Consider the following 17,539-nt stretch of genomic DNA (forward strand, 5'->3'; position numbering starts at 1 on the left):
GCCTAGAAAACCAACCACCTGAAAACAGGGCTGTGGCTTTGAATGAGGGGGTATAGCCAGGGAGGGCAGCAGGGGCTAGAGAGGAGATCCAGTCATGGGCCACGGATCCAGTTGATCACACCGCTGTGATGATGCCTCGACAAGAACTCTGGACACAGAAGCGCAGGTGAGCCTCCCACGCTGGTGTGACATATTCGGCCTCCAGGGCTGTGACACAGGCACCCCTCGCTTGGGACCTCCCAAACTTTGCCCTAAGCGTCTCTTCACTTGGCTGGTCCTGACGTGTGTGCTTTACGATAAAATGGCAATTCTAAGCCCAGCACTTTTCTGACCTCTGTGCACCCTTCTAGGGAATTATTAGACCTAAGAGGGTAGTGGAAATTCCCTAAATGCTACTAGTCTAGTTGCCCAGAAGTGCAGGGGGCATGGGATCCCCCTCGCTTGAGGATGGTGCCTAAATTAGAGAGAGTCTCGTGGAGGACTCTGTCCTTGACCTGTGATGTGACCTAACTCCAACTAGTCAGTGTCAGAATTGCATAGTTCAACCCAAACTTCTGTGCTGAAAATAGATAAATGAATTGTGGTACATACAATACTTTGGCCACCTGATGCAAAGAGCTGACTCATTGGAAAAGACCCTGATGCTGGGAAAGATTGAAGGTGGGAGGAGAAGCGGACGACAGAGGATGAGATGGTTGGATGGCATCACCAACTCAATGGAAACGAGTTTGAGCAAGCTCCGGCAGACACTGAAGGACAGGGAAGCCTGGCGTGCTGCCGTCCATGGGGTCACCAAAAACTGGACAGGACTTAGTGACTGAACAACAACAACAAGTTCACACGATAGAAAACAAAGTGGCAAAGAAAATGAACAACTTAAAATAATACACAACAGTATGGAAAAGTCTCACAAACAAAAGATTCTCATGTACCAGAAGTCTACATGTCACATAATTCCATGTATACAAAGTTCAGTAACAAGCAGATGGTGTCCGTGGTGTTGAAGTCGGGAGATAGTTTTACTTGGGAGTGAAGAGGAATTAGAAGGTGCTGGGGACTCCTGGGGCTGTGGCCCACCCTGTGTCTTGACCTGGGTCCCCAGGTATTCTCACGCTGTGAAAATTCATCAGGCTGTTATTTATGACTTTGTAGTTTTCTGGACATAGACTGTACTTCAGCGACATTTACTTTCACAACAAAGACAATCCCTGCCTTGCAATGTTCAGAGATGATTACATCAAGATAAAAATCATCCTCTGATCTAGGTTCTAATTTAATATTTGGACTTCTCATTATATTAAATACTATTTCCTAGAACCCATGAAAGAAATGTAAATATGTTATTGTCATTTGACCCTAGAATTACACAAGGATGTTTAGTTCTAAGAAGCCACCTGCAATGCGGGAGACACAGGTTCAATTCCAGGGTTGGGAAGATCCCCTGAAGAAGGAAATGGCAACCTACTCCAATATTCTTGCCTGGGAAATCCCATGGACAGAGGAGCCTAACAGGCTACAGTCCATGGGGTTGCAAGAGTCGGACATGACTTAGTGACTAAACCACCACCAAAGATGTAAGTAATATATACAAGTTACAATCAATACATGAAATTAAAAAAAAAAAAAAAATCCGAGTACCTTTCCGCTCTTCCTCAGAAATGTCATGGATTTTCCGGTTCACAAATTCAGCATAGGAAGCAGCATACCACACCTGCAAGAACCAAGCACATCATCAGGGACGAAGGACATCACAGGATGCACTTCACAGGCTTCAGTTCCTCCTCCTGCTCACAGAAAACAACCCAGGTTTCCCACAGCAAACCAACAAACTAACAAAAGAAGCCGCACTGTGAGGTGACCCTGTTGGCACAGGCGGTCAGTCAGGAAGTTCATACAGCGAGACACACACTGTGTGGGATTCTTTTTTTATGTGCTATACAGTAGGTCCTTGTTGGTTATCCATTTTAAGTGTTTTCTTTATCCTTTTTAAAAAAATGTTTTTGTTATTACAACAACTTCACAAGAGATAACATTAGTAGTCTCTTGATCTAATGAAACAGATCCTCTTCTGATTTTTTATCTGTTTAAACACAGGTTTCCATGCAGCTGTGGTCACAGTGACTCCACCCTCACACTGCTGGGGTCAACCAGAGCCCCCCTGCCCTCCTGAGTCTCTGCCTCCATCCCACCCTGGGGAGTTTGCTTCTGCTTCCTGTCTGGCTCACCCTTCCCTCCACCACTCCTAAATAGTGCTGCTTCTGGAAGCTTAGTCCACGTCCAGGGTCTTCTCATTTCTCCCCAAGGCAATCGCATCTGTTTGCAGCCAACTCTGCGCTAATGACTCTTAAGTTACCGCGTGTATCCCAGACCCTCCCTCTTCTTCCCTCTACCTACATTCTACCACCTGCCTGATGGAGCCGGTCCAGAACTGACTTCTAGACACTTCCCTCCTCACCTACCTTTCTCATCTCAACAAACACCCCACCTTCCACCCAGTTGCTCAGACTTGAAAACTAAAGGCTGTGTGTGTGTGTGTGTGTGTGTGCACGCGCGTGCTCAGTCATGTCCAACTCTTTGCCACCCATGGACTATAGCCCACCAGGCTCTGTCCATGGAATTTTCTAGGCAAGAATACTGGAATGGGTTGCCATGTCCTTCTCCAGGTGATCTTCCCAACCCAGGGATCAAACCCAGGTCTCCTGCATTGCCAGGCAGATTCTTTACCACTAAGGCACCAGGGACGCCCAAAATGAAGTGAAGTAACTCCATCTTTAATCAACAGACCTGTCTGTACCCCCAAAATAACTACTTCCTAATTCCTCACCCCCTGGGCCTAATACCTTTAATTAAGGCCTTTGGTAGACCCCAAAGTCATACACTTCTTATTCTATTTTATTTGTGGGATTATTATAAGTGTACAGTGACTTTCCTGGTGGTCCAGTGGTTAAGAATCTGCCTGCCAAGGCAGCAGACATGGGTTTGACCCCTGATCCGGGAAGATTTCACATGTCCCAGGGCAACTAGGCCCAAACACCACAACAAAGCCTGTAAACCCTAGAGCCCGTGTTCTGCAACTAGAAAAAGCCCTCTCACAGCAAAGAAGACCCAGTGTAGCCACATAAATAAATAAAATTGAGAAGTGTATAGTACACAGCAAGTATTCATAAATAAGTGAACTACAAGAAAAGCACCTGTTTTTTTAAAGAATACCACTTCGAGGGGAAAGACAAAAAGCGTGAAAAGCATGAAGCAATCACAATTCCCAGCAGAGTGGCCACCGCCCCAGTGCTGTACCTTGAGCTCCTGCTTGGGCTCCACGTTCTTGATTGTTGTGTAGTACACGTGGTGGCCATACTGATACGCCACCAGGTTCTGCTCCAGGTGGTTCTGGGCCGGACGCACAAACATCATCCAGTTACAGAGGGTCTCGTCTGACAACTCAAACCACAGGTCTTCGTGCAAATCCCTGTCCTTTCTGTCCCCTTTATCGCGAGAAACCTGCAACCAGAGTGAAAGTGAAAAGACACCTACACACACAACCACTAACATCATAGATGGTTGTGTAATAATATGCAAAATGCTGTTCTTTAAATTAATCAGATACACTGGTTCTCCCCTTTGTATCTGGAAAGATACTGGAATTGTGTCTTACCAAATGAAAAAGGGAAAAGACGCTTTCTAACAACCCACTCATAGGATTACCTAGCAAAATCTAAAAGTCAGTACACTGACTGTATAGCTTTGGTTGCCATTTCATCATTAACTAACACATCAAAAAATGCTATTGATAAGCCAGAAAGTGCAAGAAAAATACTCTCCAGTTCATTGTAAGTGGCTTCCTTTGGGGTTTCAACTGCATTCATTTATAACGCGGAGGCTGGTGACAGATCGTTCTCTCTACAAAGTGATATTCTTTCGTGGACGTCTTGAGCTCTCACCAAGAAAATCTCCCCATGACAGCTGCTGATTTCTCAAAAACACACCCTATATATTCTCTCCTCCCATTGTTCTTTCCCAGTTCTCCAGAGTGGCTCTCAAAAAGCAGACAGCAGAGGCTTCCGATCAAAGCAGAAGCATCGAAAGTGAGGAACAGACATCGGGATACACATACTTGAACATTCTGTAAACTATTCTTTAGCAGAAGATTCAACAGGATAGACCTGTTTCAAAGACTGAAAAAGAGGTTTTCCTAAAAACATTATGAGCACTTCACAGATGATATTGGTGGTGTTTAGTACTAAGTTGTATGACTCTTTGCCACCCCATGAACTGTAGCCCACCTCTGTCCATGGGATGTCCTAGGCAAGAACACTGGAGTGGGTTGTCATTTCCTTCTCCAGAGGATCTGCCCAACCCAGAGATGGAACCTATGTCTCCTACATTGGCAGGAGGATTCTTTACCACTGAGCCACTAGGGAAGCCCAACAGATGACATGAGTTGACCTAATTCTCTTTGTATTATAGTTAAAGTTAATATTCAAAAAAAAGTTGTCAAGCCCCTATTATAGGCTGAACTGGTTTCCTCCATAATTCATACATTGAAGTTCCAGCCCCTAGTAGCTTCAGACTGTGACTGCATTTGGAGGCAAAGCTTTGGAAGAGGTGATGAAGTCATGAGAGCAGGTCCTGTCCCTACAGGACAGGGAGATCAGGACACAGAGAAGCACCAGAGGCACCGAGCACACAGGGACGGCCTAGTGCCAAGGCAGCCACCTGCAAGCCAAGGGCCGTGACCCAAGCCAAACCTGCCTGCACCTTGGCCTTGGCCTTCCAGCCTCCTACAGTGTGACAAAACAAACACACGTTGTTTAAGCCCCCTGGTCTGTGGTGTTTGGTCCTAGAAGCCCTCGAAGACTAGTCCAGCCCCTGAGAATGACAAGAGTTCAGAATTATTCACATAAGGCTTCAGGGTCTGAGGGCTTCCCTGGTGGCTCAGCGCTAAGACTCCACTGCCAATGCAGGAGACGCGGGGTCGATCCCTGGGTCGGGAAGATCCCCTGCAGAAGGAAATGGCAACCCACTCCAGTATTCTTGCCTGGGAAATCTCATGGACAGAGGAGCCTGGCGGGCTATAGTCCACAGGGTTGCAACGAGTCAGACAGGACTAAGCGACTGAGCACACAGCGGTCTGAAACTGTACCGTCCATGTTATAGGTAAGAGAGAAAACGTCTACATTTAAATTGGTCAAGCGTAGAAAGAAAAACACGGTGAACAGCTGCTATGAGGCTGAACTGGGAGGCTCGGCGGGAAAATGCATGTCCCTTACAAGTCATCAGGACACGAGGGGACTGGGACAGTGTGCATTACCTTGAGGTGGATGTAACAGTCCTTCAGCTCCGATTCCCTGACCAGTGGCCCCTCCACGGGGCCAAACTGGGTGCGCTTGGGGATGCGCCTCTTGGAGAACACGCCGCCCAGGAACCTGTCAATGTAGAGCACCAGCGGGAGGCTGGCCCGAGCCCGCGTCAGCACCGGCCGGTTGGGGATCGGGTGCAGGGGGCCGTGCTTCGGGCACACGGAAGAGTGTGCGTTGTTACACTCCTCGCACCCTGCACGAGAAAGAAAGCCTCTAGGTGACGGGCTCAGGGGAAAGGGTCCTAACCTGGACAACCCCCATTCTAAGTTTTTAAGACCAATTCAATCAGCTCCTACAACTGCACAACCCATTCCACTGTAATACATGACTCTCCAGAGACTGAGAGAATCCTGGTCTTTTCTTCTAAAATCAGGTAGAATTCGCTTGTGGCCTGCCAAAAATAATAAGCAGGCTGCGGCTTATTTTTCTACTGGATGTCCATTGGAAGAGTGGCACCAAATTTACAAGTCAACGTGGCTGAGTACAGCAAAAATGAACACAGCATTGTCGAGCAACTACACTCCAATTTAAAAATAAGTAAAAAAAAGTTTACAAATCAAATAAAACATGTTTGGAAAGAGGAAAGAAGTGCTTATTAGTTGCTTAAATGCTGCAAAATCGGATGAAACAAATGTGGTAAACTTTATAGTATGTAAATTATAGGTCAATAAACCTGTTTTGTTTTGTTTTTTTAAGCCTGACAATATAGTCAGTTTCCTCGAAGGGAGCTGTAGAAACAGTGCTGTTAAATTTGAGATTCCCATGCATTTGTGTGAAGATAATGCTGAAGTGAATGAATTTAGCACCCCACCCTTCATTCCCCCGATGATACAACGAGGCCAGCTCTGATATGTACGTTCAGCTCATTCCGGGAATGATGGGTTTGCACTAAGCGTCCACATCCACCCACCTTTTCCCAGAGTCCCCTACTGGAGCTGACCGCCAGGCTGCAATGTGAACAGCAGCAGAACAGAGGAAAGAGACTGCACCCCACAGAGAGCAGACTCCTGACTCTCAACACATCTAGTCAATCAATTGCATCTCACCCAACTGGCTGTGGGGTAGCCTGCCTTAGAAAACAGATATTTTCAATTTCTACAACTCTCCAATAATGGAGAGCTACCTTGTGTTCATATTTAGAAGATTAAAGTGACTTCATGTGTATTTGATTAAGGAGTTGCCTTGAAAACTTAAGAATTCAAAGAAAAGCAAAACGAGGAAATTCTCTTTTGGGTATGGAGACGAACACAGACCCCAGGCAAACAGCCTCACCACCACCATGCAGAGGGTCCCGGGAGAGATACGGTGAGACCACAAAGCTCTGCATGGCCTTGTAACTCGAAAGAGGAGATAAGGACTTTGCCATCTAAGTGGGACATTGGTAGGCAGCAGCGGCGGCTTGGTGGAAGGAAGCAGGCCCCTCCAAGCAGGCAGGACAGACAGGCAGTAGTATTGGCTGACTGTGGCCACCAGCAACCGGACCACCTGCATTGGAATCCTGATTCCTGCAACAACTGAGCAGGACCTCTAGAAAGCTGCCGACTTCACAAGCCCATGGAGAGCATTGCTCGAGTTAGGAAACTAGTGCCAAGCACTAGTGCCCGGGGTGTGAAAGGCGTCCTTTTACAGCAGGTGTTTTTTAAGGTTGGTACGAAGAGAAGTGAGGCACCAAACATGTGAAAGAAGGAATGCCCGGATCTGCCAGGACTGGACACCATCATGGCCTGGCAGCTGGGGCTCTGAGATGAGAGGCTGAGGCTTGGTCCTGACCGAGCCCCAGCCCCTGTGACACCAGCAGGCTGCCCAGCTTCCTCCGGCAGCCGCTCATGGATGCGATCGGAGCTCTAGCAGCAGCCTGACCCTCCCTCCCTGGCTGCCTGAGGATGACAGGAAAGGGGGCCTTCAGAGAGACGAGCAGAGTCTGCCCTGGGAGCCCTAGCAGAGGGGCCCACCCTGAGCCCGAGAAGCAGCCCCACTTACACAAGTCATGCGGGTCGAAGGGCCGAGGGGGGTCAGGTTCCCAGTCGTCCAGGTCAGTGTCCTCACCGTCTTCCTCCTCCTCATCCTCAGAATCCTCGTCCTCGTCCTCGTCCTCCTCCTCCTTGGCCTCCAGTCTGGCCATGGGGTTCTGCAGAGTCTCCAGAGGGTCCGAGCCATCCACACTCTCAATTGAGGGTAACACCTGGTTGTGCACCGGCAGCGAGGCCTGGACAAGGTTTAATCACAATGTCAGCACAGCCCACGTGGGGTCGGAGGGAACCCGGACACACAGAACACGAGGTTTTAATGGAAGGTACTCCAGTATTCTTGCCTGGGAAACCCCATGGACAGAGGAGCCTGGGGGGCATGTCCATGGGGTCACAAAGGGCCGAACATGACTGAGCAACTAACACACACGCACACAGTCTTCTCACCAGCTCCCTCTGAGGCCGTGCAGAAAGGCCTATCTATGGACAGTAATGAGGAATCTGTTTTCATTTTTGCTGTTTCTGTCCCACATCTGGGCTCCTTGCATGTCAGCAAGAGTTTCAAACCTCACAAGCCCCTGCCAGAGGGCTAGGGACCCTCATCCTGACCCCGCCCTTCACTTCAAGTCCCACCTCCTCACTCTCTCAGCCTTTCCAAACTTGCTTGAGAGGCCTGCGCTGCCTCCCCAAAGACTTCAAATATGAATGTAACAAACCCTTCCACACCCTCCTGGAGCATGTGTGGTACCATCAGCTGCAACATCTTGGTTCTGGGTGGGGCCCTCCTGCCTCTGCAGGTGACCACACCCTAGTACAGGTAAAGGCCTGACCAGCCTACAACCACGTGGCTTTAGAACTTTACACGTGGTGCAAGATGCAGGTGGCAAAATTCAGTGGGTATGGGCGCACTTTCACACACTCCAGAGAGGTCAAGGTTTGACTTTGACCTTAAGAAAAGAGATGTCTACTTGGTTCATCATGCTGAAATATGCTGAAATTATCTTTTGCAAATAAGACATGGTTTATGTCATAGATTAGATTAATGCCACTTTACCAAATATGCTGGAAGAAAATAATGTTGTCTTGAGAGTCCTCACCTGGGGTTATACACCATCCAGGCCCTCTTATGCAAGGGTATTTCTCCTGCCCCATTAGCACCATCAGTTATACTCAAGCTACTTCCCTTGCCTGTATCTGTCCTCCCCTAGAATGCTTGCTCTTCCCTTTAGGCAATCTCCTAAACCCTGTCCTCTTACACGTCTCCAGGAACCATCTCTGCTCTCTCTTCTGTACATCTGCAGTCACAGAAGCCCACCTGACAACACCGTCCAGCCCACCAGGCAGCCCATATGGTTCCGAAATAGCTCAGGAATGTTACCGGGCGGTCGAGAGCCCCCCGAATTTCCTCTCGAGTTGGACCAAGTAAGTCCACCGCTCCGCCATGTGAAGACAGCTCCTCCAGTACTTCAAGACCAAAACCCCTGGTCATGGACTCATTTCTCACGAGGCGAATCATCCAGATCCCTCAGGGTCTTGCTGTGTCCATTCAGCCCTCAGTGGATCCCCACCAGCCTGCACCTGCGCTCACTGAAGACGGCCACTTCCTAGTGCTGCTCCATCAGGACTCTGTAGGTCCCCAAGACCCCTGGGCCTAGCTGTCCCCTCACAGAGTATATGGAACCCCTATCTTCTGCTCAGGACTTAACAGCGGATTTTTACTTAAATGGAAATTTATCCCTAGGAAATTTCATTGTACCGCCTCTTCCGTTCTTCTAGCCAGGCAAGATCTTTCAGAACCTTGGTTCTCATATCTCACACCTTGGCTGCCCCCTCAGCTTGGTCTCCATTGCCCATTTGCGTGCATTTTCACGTTGAGTCCAGCTTGCCGCTCCAATTGCACCACAGGGATGGAGACCATAGGCTTTGGAGTCAGAGAGATTTGGATTAAACTCCTGGCTCCACTACTCAGCAAGTGAACAAACTTCTCTGAACCTGTGTTTCTTTATCTGTAAAAAGGACATGGAGAAGGCAATGGCACCCCACTCCAGTACTCTTGCCTGGAAAATCCCATGGACGGAGGAGCCTGGTGGGCTACAGTCCATGAGGTTGCTAAGAGTCGGACACAACTGAGTGACTTCACGTTGACTTTTCACTTTCATGCATTGGAGAAGGAAATGGCAACCCACTCCAGTATTCTTGCCTGTAGAATCCCAGGGACGGGGGAGCCTGGTGGGCTGCCGTCTATGGGGTCGCACAGAGTTGGACACAACTGAAGCGACTTAGCAGCAATACATACCTCATAAGCTGTTGTGAGGATTAAATGGAACGATGTGTGCATGAGGCCAGTAGTAGTGTCCAGCATTTAGTAAGCGTTTACTATTATTCATAGATTATTATTATCATAAGTCCTTTAAGGACCGAAGTGACAGCACATGTTTCCTCTACAGCCCTAACAGGCTGCTGGGCATGCGGCAGGTGGCCAGGGGAGGTCAGGCTGCGGAGAGGCAGTTGGCCCTTTGGAAAGGATGTCAATCCCTCTAGGCACCTAAAGGGACTCTGCCGATCGTCACAGAAAAGTGCATTTTCAGTTGTGCATCTACATCTAAGAACTTCTTAAACTCCGTGAAGAAACAGTATTGTGGGCGTTTACAGAATCTGACCTGCTCTGGCAATTAAAGGGCACTGCCCAACATGAGAAACCCTCAGGCTGAAGAAGGCAGATAAGATCAGCTGCCTCAAACAGCACCTGCATGTTTGAACTGTGCGTTCACTCAGCCCAGGAGCCCAGACTCATTTGTGATCTTCCACCTGCAGCTCAGGGCCTTGTACAAGTGTCGACAGGAGGACACGATTCTGGGACATGCTCCTGCTTCAACTTCAGTAAAAACAAGAAAATGCCCATTGGGGTGAGGTCTCAACAAAGAAAAAAGAGCAGGGACTTCTGGCCACGAAACTCCGTCTGCCACCCCTCTGGGTCCTCACTTGCTCAGCTCCCGCTTGCTATCTCAGAGCACTCTGAGCGGCTCTGGTATCACCCTTAGCTTTGAGCCACTTAAATTCTATGCCAGCGTTAGGGATGAATGTTATCACACATTGAGCAAACCAAAGCATACATCCACCTCCACTCCTCATAAATTCTTCATCTCTTTGCAGAGCTGACCTGAAAGAATAAAATCAGCAATTGAGAGTTACTCCTGTGAAGCTGCAATGTTATTTTTTCCTAACTGATGCTGCTAGAAAGACTGTGGTCAGGCAAGTTACTGCTGGCTTCTCGCCACTGCTGAAAAGCTGACATTAAAACAGACTGACAACCTCCTCATCCCCAGGCTGCAACTCTCCTCAAAGGCTGTGACAAGGAAAAGGGTGGAAGGCTTCAGCAGTATCTAGAGCAGGGATTCCCAGCCTCCAGGATCTAATGCCTGATGATCTGAGGTGGATCTGATGCAATAATAAGAGAAATAAAGTGCACAGTAAACGTGATGTGCTTGAATCATCCTGAAACCATCCCCTTCTGCGTCTGTACAAAAACTGTCTTCTAGGAAATAGGTCCCTGGTGCCAAAAAGGTGGGGGACCACTGAAAGAGAACTGATACTATACACACAGATGGAACATACAACAGAATCATGAGAGCTACTGTTGAAAAGCATGGCTGATCATCAATTTGTAGGTAAGAACTGTGTATATCAGACAGCCTGGACCTTAACACACAGGAGGCATGTGTTACAGATTGTTTAATTAATAATTCAAATTCAGCTGCCATTCACTGAGTGCCAGCCATACATTTAAGCTCCTTTGAGGCCAAGTCATTTTACCACCAGCTCCTGAGAGGCAGAGATGAAATGCACACTCTAATTTGGCCTGGCTTTCCCACTGCCTCACAATGGCCCCTGCGGTGTGGGGTCTGTTCGAGGAGGAGGTTAACTGCACACACACCTCGTGGGCTGAGCAACCAGCTAACACACCTGCTCCTGAGGCAACAGCCAGGCAGCAGGGCGGGGAGCCGTGGGTGTCAACTCCACTTGGAGGGAAAGAATAGTAACAAAGATAGTGTACGCCCCTGCATGTTGTCACGCACCATAAAACGTGGGAGAGGAAAAGGAATTTGTTAAAGTCATGGTATACTTTCTCCTTCCCACTTAGCATCACTCTCGGTAATTATTTCTGAAACGACATCACACATTGCAGGACACAATTTATCTGAGAGGGAACGATGAAACGATGCTGGACGGCAGCAAACACAACAGAATGCTCTGGGTTCCTGCTGAGGCCAATCATGAGGGCAGCATGTTCTCCTCACAGTGTGTGGGGAGTCACACATGTCCTTGCTCAGAAACAAAGCAGAGACTGAGCTTCTAGTCTGGGAGCTCCATGCCTTCCTTATGGATGCGGGAATGCATCAATGAACAAGGCTTCACGTGGATGTCGCTACTGCTAAAGACAACTGAAAACAGGAAACTTTTTGCTAAGGATAAAAGAAAAAAAAAAAAAGAAAAAGCACCTATCATCTATGTTAAATCCTCACTCCAGCTTTCTATCCAGAATTTATCCAGGTCACAGAATAAACTGATGATCACTGAGGTGTTACAGCCAGAAATAAAAATCGTGCCAGTTGAAAGCAAACTGCAGTAAAGACAGAGGCGAGGCAGTGGCAACAGTGTCTGTAATGCTGGGTTCACAGAGCTGTCTGAATACAACTTTTCTTTTGTGCAAAACATGAAACAGGCAGGTTGTTTCAGGAGATGGGAGAAGATGAAGGGCCCTTTGAGGTGCAATGGCAACAAAACCTCTAATTAAAACGATATCTTAAAATTAAAACAACAAAATGCCACTTTGCTTATCAGATTGGCACAATTTTAAAAGAATGCAAATACCCAGTATGGAAATGGGAGAGCTCATATATTGTTGGTGGGAATGTAAACTTTTTCAGTATCGGAGACGCAATTTGAAAGTCCTATCAAAATAACTTTCCCATTTATGCTTATAAATTTCAAACATATCTCAAACAGAGAGAACGGTGTAATAGATGTTATCCACCAGTCACTCAGCTTCAAAACTTATCAACTTATGGCTCACCTCTCTTCCACTGTTCACCCACCCACTTTCCCCTCACTGGATTGTTTTGAAGCAAACTTCAAACACTATACACTTTCATCTCTAAGTAGTTCAGTAGATAACTCTTTTTTTAAAAAGGACTTTTATATTTTATTATCATACCTAAAAAAAAAAAAATCACTCCTTAATATCATCAAATATCCAGTTATTGTTAGGAGTTCCCCTAACTGTCTCACATTTTTTTCTTTTTTACAGTAGGATTGTTCATGTCAGAACCCAAACAAGGTCTGCCCACTGCACCTGACTGATACGTTTCTGAAGTCTCTTTAATCAGTAAGTTCTCTTTCTCTTCTTTTTCTCTGCAATTCGTCTGCTCCTCACAGTGTAGACTGCTGACTGCATCCTTGCGGCCTTATAACTTGTTCGACTTTGTTGACTGTGCCTCCTATTCACTGGCAGTGAAGCCTAGAGACTTCAGATTCAGCTTTCATTTGGGGGGAGGAAGAGGAATACCTCCTATGTGGTAAAACACAAGAGGAGGCACACAAGACCAGGAACCCTATAATGAATTCTCTCTTTGTAGTGATGTCAACAGTGTTCAGGGCGGTGAGCTGGTCCATTCACTACAAAGTGCCTCCTCAGCTTTTTCCTGATGACAGGAGATGAGAAATGGTGATGCTCTAAGCCAATCATCCCCTTTCACTTATTAGCTGGATGCTTCCTTAATGAAATTTCCCTCATCAAGCGAGGATATTCTGGGGGAAAGGCTGGATTCGTGCCCATCACTTACCACTCTTCCCAATAACACTGTGATCTCCTAGCATCCTGAGAAAGTGACCAAAGAGTATTTCTTTTCCTATCAATATGAACTCGTGGGTTTTAAATATACATAATGTGTTTCAATCTATCGGAGATATTTTTCCTTTTTAATGGGTCAAATTGTACCCCCATTTTGGCCTCTTCAGTTACATCTTGAGCTCTTTTTCCAGGACCCTGGAGAGAAGTTTTTATCAGCATTTGCTTCCTTTCATTCTGATAAGACAGGATGTTTCAGGTAGATGTTTCAGGTACATCTCCAGCCCCAGAGCTAGAATCTGTCATTTTTCTAAGTATCCCTGATTCCTCTCATTGGGAAGCTGTATTTAGAGACCACACAGAATCATTGCTACTGGACTGATGACTACATCCAAATCTTTCCAGTGGACAGAATTAGAAAACCTATTTTTAAGAGAAAAAAAATCCTGAGTTTATACTGATATTCTAATTCAAATTTAGGATTCAAACTTTTTATTTAACTTGTGAGATTTTTATATTTGTATCTTTCTTCACTTTCACAAAAATCTTAGTTCTTATATAATTTAAAATGTGAATATCTTTAGTCTCTATCATTTCTCTTTGGAGAATTTACTCTAAGGAAACAATGTGATATGACATCTATGAGAGCGTTCTGCATACTAGCAGAAAAGAAAGAAAGGAAGGGAGAAAGAAAGAACCTACATATACAAACAATCGACATTGTAGGAATCAGTGAACTAAAATGGACCGGAATGGGCGAATTTAATTCAGATGACCATTATATCTACTACTGTGGGCAAGAATCCCTTAGCAGAAAAGGAGTAGCTCTCATAGGCAACAAAGAGTCCAAAATGCAGTACTTGGATACAGTCTCAAAAATGACAGAATGATCTCTGTTCGTGTCCAAGGCAAACCATTCAATATCACAGTAATCCAAGTCTAAGCCCCAACCAGTAATGCTGAAGAAGCTGAAGTTGAACTGTTCCATGATGATGTACAAGACCTTCTAGAATTAACACCCAAAAAAGATGTCCTTTTCATCTTGCATGCCATAGGGGACTGGAATGCAAAAGTAGGAGTAGAGAAACACCAGGAGTAACAGGCAAATTTGGCCTTGGAGTATGGAATGAAGCAGGGCAAAGGCTAACAGAGTTTTCCAAGAGAATACACTGGTCACAGCAAACACCCTCTTCCAAAAACACAAGACTCTACACATGCACATCACCAGATGGTCAATACCGAAATCAGACTGATTTTATAGTCTTTATAGCCAAAGATGGAGAAGCTCTATATAGTTAGCAAAAACAAGACCAGGAACTGACTGTGGCTCAGATTTGCAATAACTCCTTATTGTAAAATACAGACTTAAATCGAAGAAAGTAGGGAAAACCACCAGACCATTCAGATATGACCTAAATCAAATCCCTTACAATCATACAGTGGAAGTGACAAATAGATTCAAGGGATTAGATCTGATAGTCAGAGTGCCTGAAAAACTATGGACAGAGGTTCATAACACTGTACAGGAGGCAGTGATCAAGACTATCCCCAAGAAAAAGAAATGCAAAAAGGCAAAATAGTTGTCTGAGGAGGCCTTACAAATAGCTGTGAAAAGGAGAGAAGCTAAAATCAAAGAAGAAAAGGAAAGATGTACCCATTTCAATGCAGAGTTCCAAAGAACAGCAAGGAGAAATAAGAAAGCCTTCCTCAGTGATCAGTGCAAAGAAATAGAGGAAAACAATAGAATGGGAAAGACTAGAGATCTCTTCAAGAAAATTAGAGATATCAAGGGAACATTTCATGCAAAGATGGGCACAATAAAGGACTGAAATGGTATGGACCTAACAGAAGCAGAAGATATTAAGAAGAGGTGCACGAAAACACAGAGGGAGACCAGGAGTGGAGTCCAGCAGAGCTGCAGTGTGGTGGCTGAACGTAATAAAAAGTATCCATGGAGAACACTGAAAATTCAGTGGATTCAAAATCCATTAAAACTTCAGAGACAAAGATCTTACACGGAAGCGAATCAATGGACTCTGGAATATCCTTGGAAGAGAGTTACAAAATGATTATCCTGAAATGGGTTTATGTATAATAATCAATAATAAGAACTTCCATGAAAATACTGGCATGGCCTGTTGATCTAGTACAGACATGGATGCAGCAAACCTCAGGGAAACCTTCACGAACTTGAAATATGAAGTCAAGATTAAAAATGATCTTACGTGTAAAGAAATGTTGGAATTAATGAGCAACGTTTCTAAAGAAGACCATAGCAAAAGGAGCAGGTTTATTTGCGTGCTTCTAAGCCATGGTAGCCTGGTGTGCTGCGATTCATGGGGTCGCAAAGAGTCGGACATGACTGAGTGACTGAACTGAACTGAACTGAAGCCATGGTGAAGAAGGAATCATTTTTGGAACCAATGGACCTGTCGATCTGAAAAAATTAGCAAGTTTCTTCAGAGGGGACTGTTGCAGAAGTCTGGCTGGAAAACCCAAACTTTTCATTATTCAGGCCTGCCGAGGCACAGAACTGGACCGTGGTATTAAGACAGACAGTGGTGCTGAGGACGGCCTGTCAGAAAATACCAGTTGAGGCAGACTTCTTGTATGCATATTCTATAGCACCTGGTTACTTTTCCTGGTGAAACACAAAGTACTGATCCTGGTTCATCCAGGCTCTTTGTGAGATGCTGAAAAAGTACGCTCACAAGCTCGAGTTCATGCACATTCTTGCTCGGGTTAACCAAAAGGTAGCGATAGAATATGAGTCCGTTTCCACCGATTCCACTTTTCATGCAAAGAAACAGATTCCTTGTATTATGTCTATGCTTACAAAAGAACTGTATTTCTAATCACTAAAAACATGGATGATTTTTGTTTTTAACTTGTATGCCAAGTGAGCAAACGGTGTAACTGGTACTACATTTTCCTCTCACCTCTAAATCTAACCTAATGACCCAGGTGATAACTTTGAAACATGCCACCTTCCTAGCAATAGAACTACTGTGCAGCTACCTCAAACACAATTGGGTAGTTGAGATTGAGTTTAATGAGGATGAAATAAAAATGGATTGTGGAAATCATTATGAGAAGAAAAAAAAAAAGAAAACACAGAGGAACTATACAAAAAAGATCTTCATGACCCAGATAACCATGATGCTGTGATCACTCACCTAGAGCCAGATATCCTGGAATGTGAAGTCAACTGGGCCTTAGGAAGCATCACTATGAACAAAGTCTGTGGAGGTGATGGAATTCCAGTTGAGCTATCTCAGATCCTAAAATGATGATGCTGTGAAAATGCTACACTCAATATGCCAGCAAATTTGGAAAACTCCGCAGTGGCCACAAGACTGGACAAGGTCAGTTTTCATTCCAATGCCAAAGAATGTTCAAGCTACCACACAATTGCACTCATCTCACACGCTAGTAAATGCTCAAAATTCTCCAAGCCAGGCTTCAACAGTACGTGAACCATGTGAACATGTGAACATGTACGTGAACAGTACGTGAATTCCAGATGTTCAAGCTGGGTTTAGAAAAGGCAGAGGAACCACAGATTCAATTGCCAACACTCGTTGGATCACAGAAGAAAACAAGAATCCCAGAAAAGCATCTACTTCTGCTTTATTGATTACAAAGCCTTTAACTGTGTAGATCACAACAAATTGGAAAATTCTTCAAGAGGTGGGAATACCAGACCACCTGACCTGCCTCCTGAGAAATCTGTATGCAGGTCAAGAAGCAAAAGTTAGAACTGGACATGGAATGACAGACTGGTTCCAAATTCGGAAAGGAGTATGTCAAGGCTGTATATTGTCACTCTGTTTTTTAACTTATGTGCAGAGTACATCATGTGAAATGCCAGGCTGGATGAAGCACAAGCTGGAATCAGGATTGCCGGGAGAAATATCAATAACCTCAGATATGCAGATGACACCACCCTTAAGGCAGAAAGTGAAGAGAAACTAAAGAGCCTCTTGATGAAAGTGAAACAGGAGAGTGAAAAATCTGACGTAAAACTCAACCTTCAAAAAACAAAGATCATGGCATCTGGTCCCATCACTTCACGGCAAATAGATGGGGAAACAATGGAAACAGTGACAGACTTTATTTTCTTGGGTTCCAAAATCACTGCAGATGGTAACTGCAGCCATGAAATTAAAAGACACTTGCTCCTTGGAAGAAAAGCTAAGACCAACCTAGACAGTATATTAAAAAGCATAGACATTACTTTGCCAACAAAGGTCCATCTAGCCAAAGCTATGGTTTTTCCAGAAGTCATGTATGGATGTGAGACTTGGACTGTAAAGAAAGCTGAGCACTGAAGAATTGATGCTTTTGAACAGTGGTGTTGGAGAAGA

At 45.4% G+C, this 17,539-nt stretch overlaps 1 protein-coding gene and 1 pseudogene across 2 annotated transcripts in view; one reads left to right on the forward strand and one right to left on the reverse strand.

Moving 5' to 3' along the window:
* PRDM10 (PR/SET domain 10) overlaps positions 1 to 17,539 on the reverse strand; it is a 96,629-nt gene that overhangs the window by 33,787 nt on the left and 45,303 nt on the right. For both annotated transcript variants that reach the window (XM_025286423.3, XM_006061678.4), the window contains exons 5-8: positions 7,338 to 7,563; positions 5,309 to 5,550; positions 3,295 to 3,498; positions 1,639 to 1,711 (exon numbers count right to left, since the gene is read on the reverse strand). In XM_025286423.3, the coding sequence (XP_025142208.1) occupies positions 1,639 to 1,711; positions 3,295 to 3,498; positions 5,309 to 5,550; positions 7,338 to 7,563 (745 nt within the window). The remainder of the gene's footprint in view (positions 1 to 1,638; positions 1,712 to 3,294; positions 3,499 to 5,308; positions 5,551 to 7,337; positions 7,564 to 17,539) is intronic.
* Positions 15,124 to 16,027, forward strand: LOC102399889 (annotated as a pseudogene).

Source organism: Bubalus bubalis, chromosome 5 (assembly GCF_019923935.1).
Source record: "Bubalus bubalis isolate 160015118507 breed Murrah chromosome 5, NDDB_SH_1, whole genome shotgun sequence".
Taxonomy (NCBI): domain Eukaryota; kingdom Metazoa; phylum Chordata; class Mammalia; order Artiodactyla; family Bovidae; genus Bubalus; species Bubalus bubalis.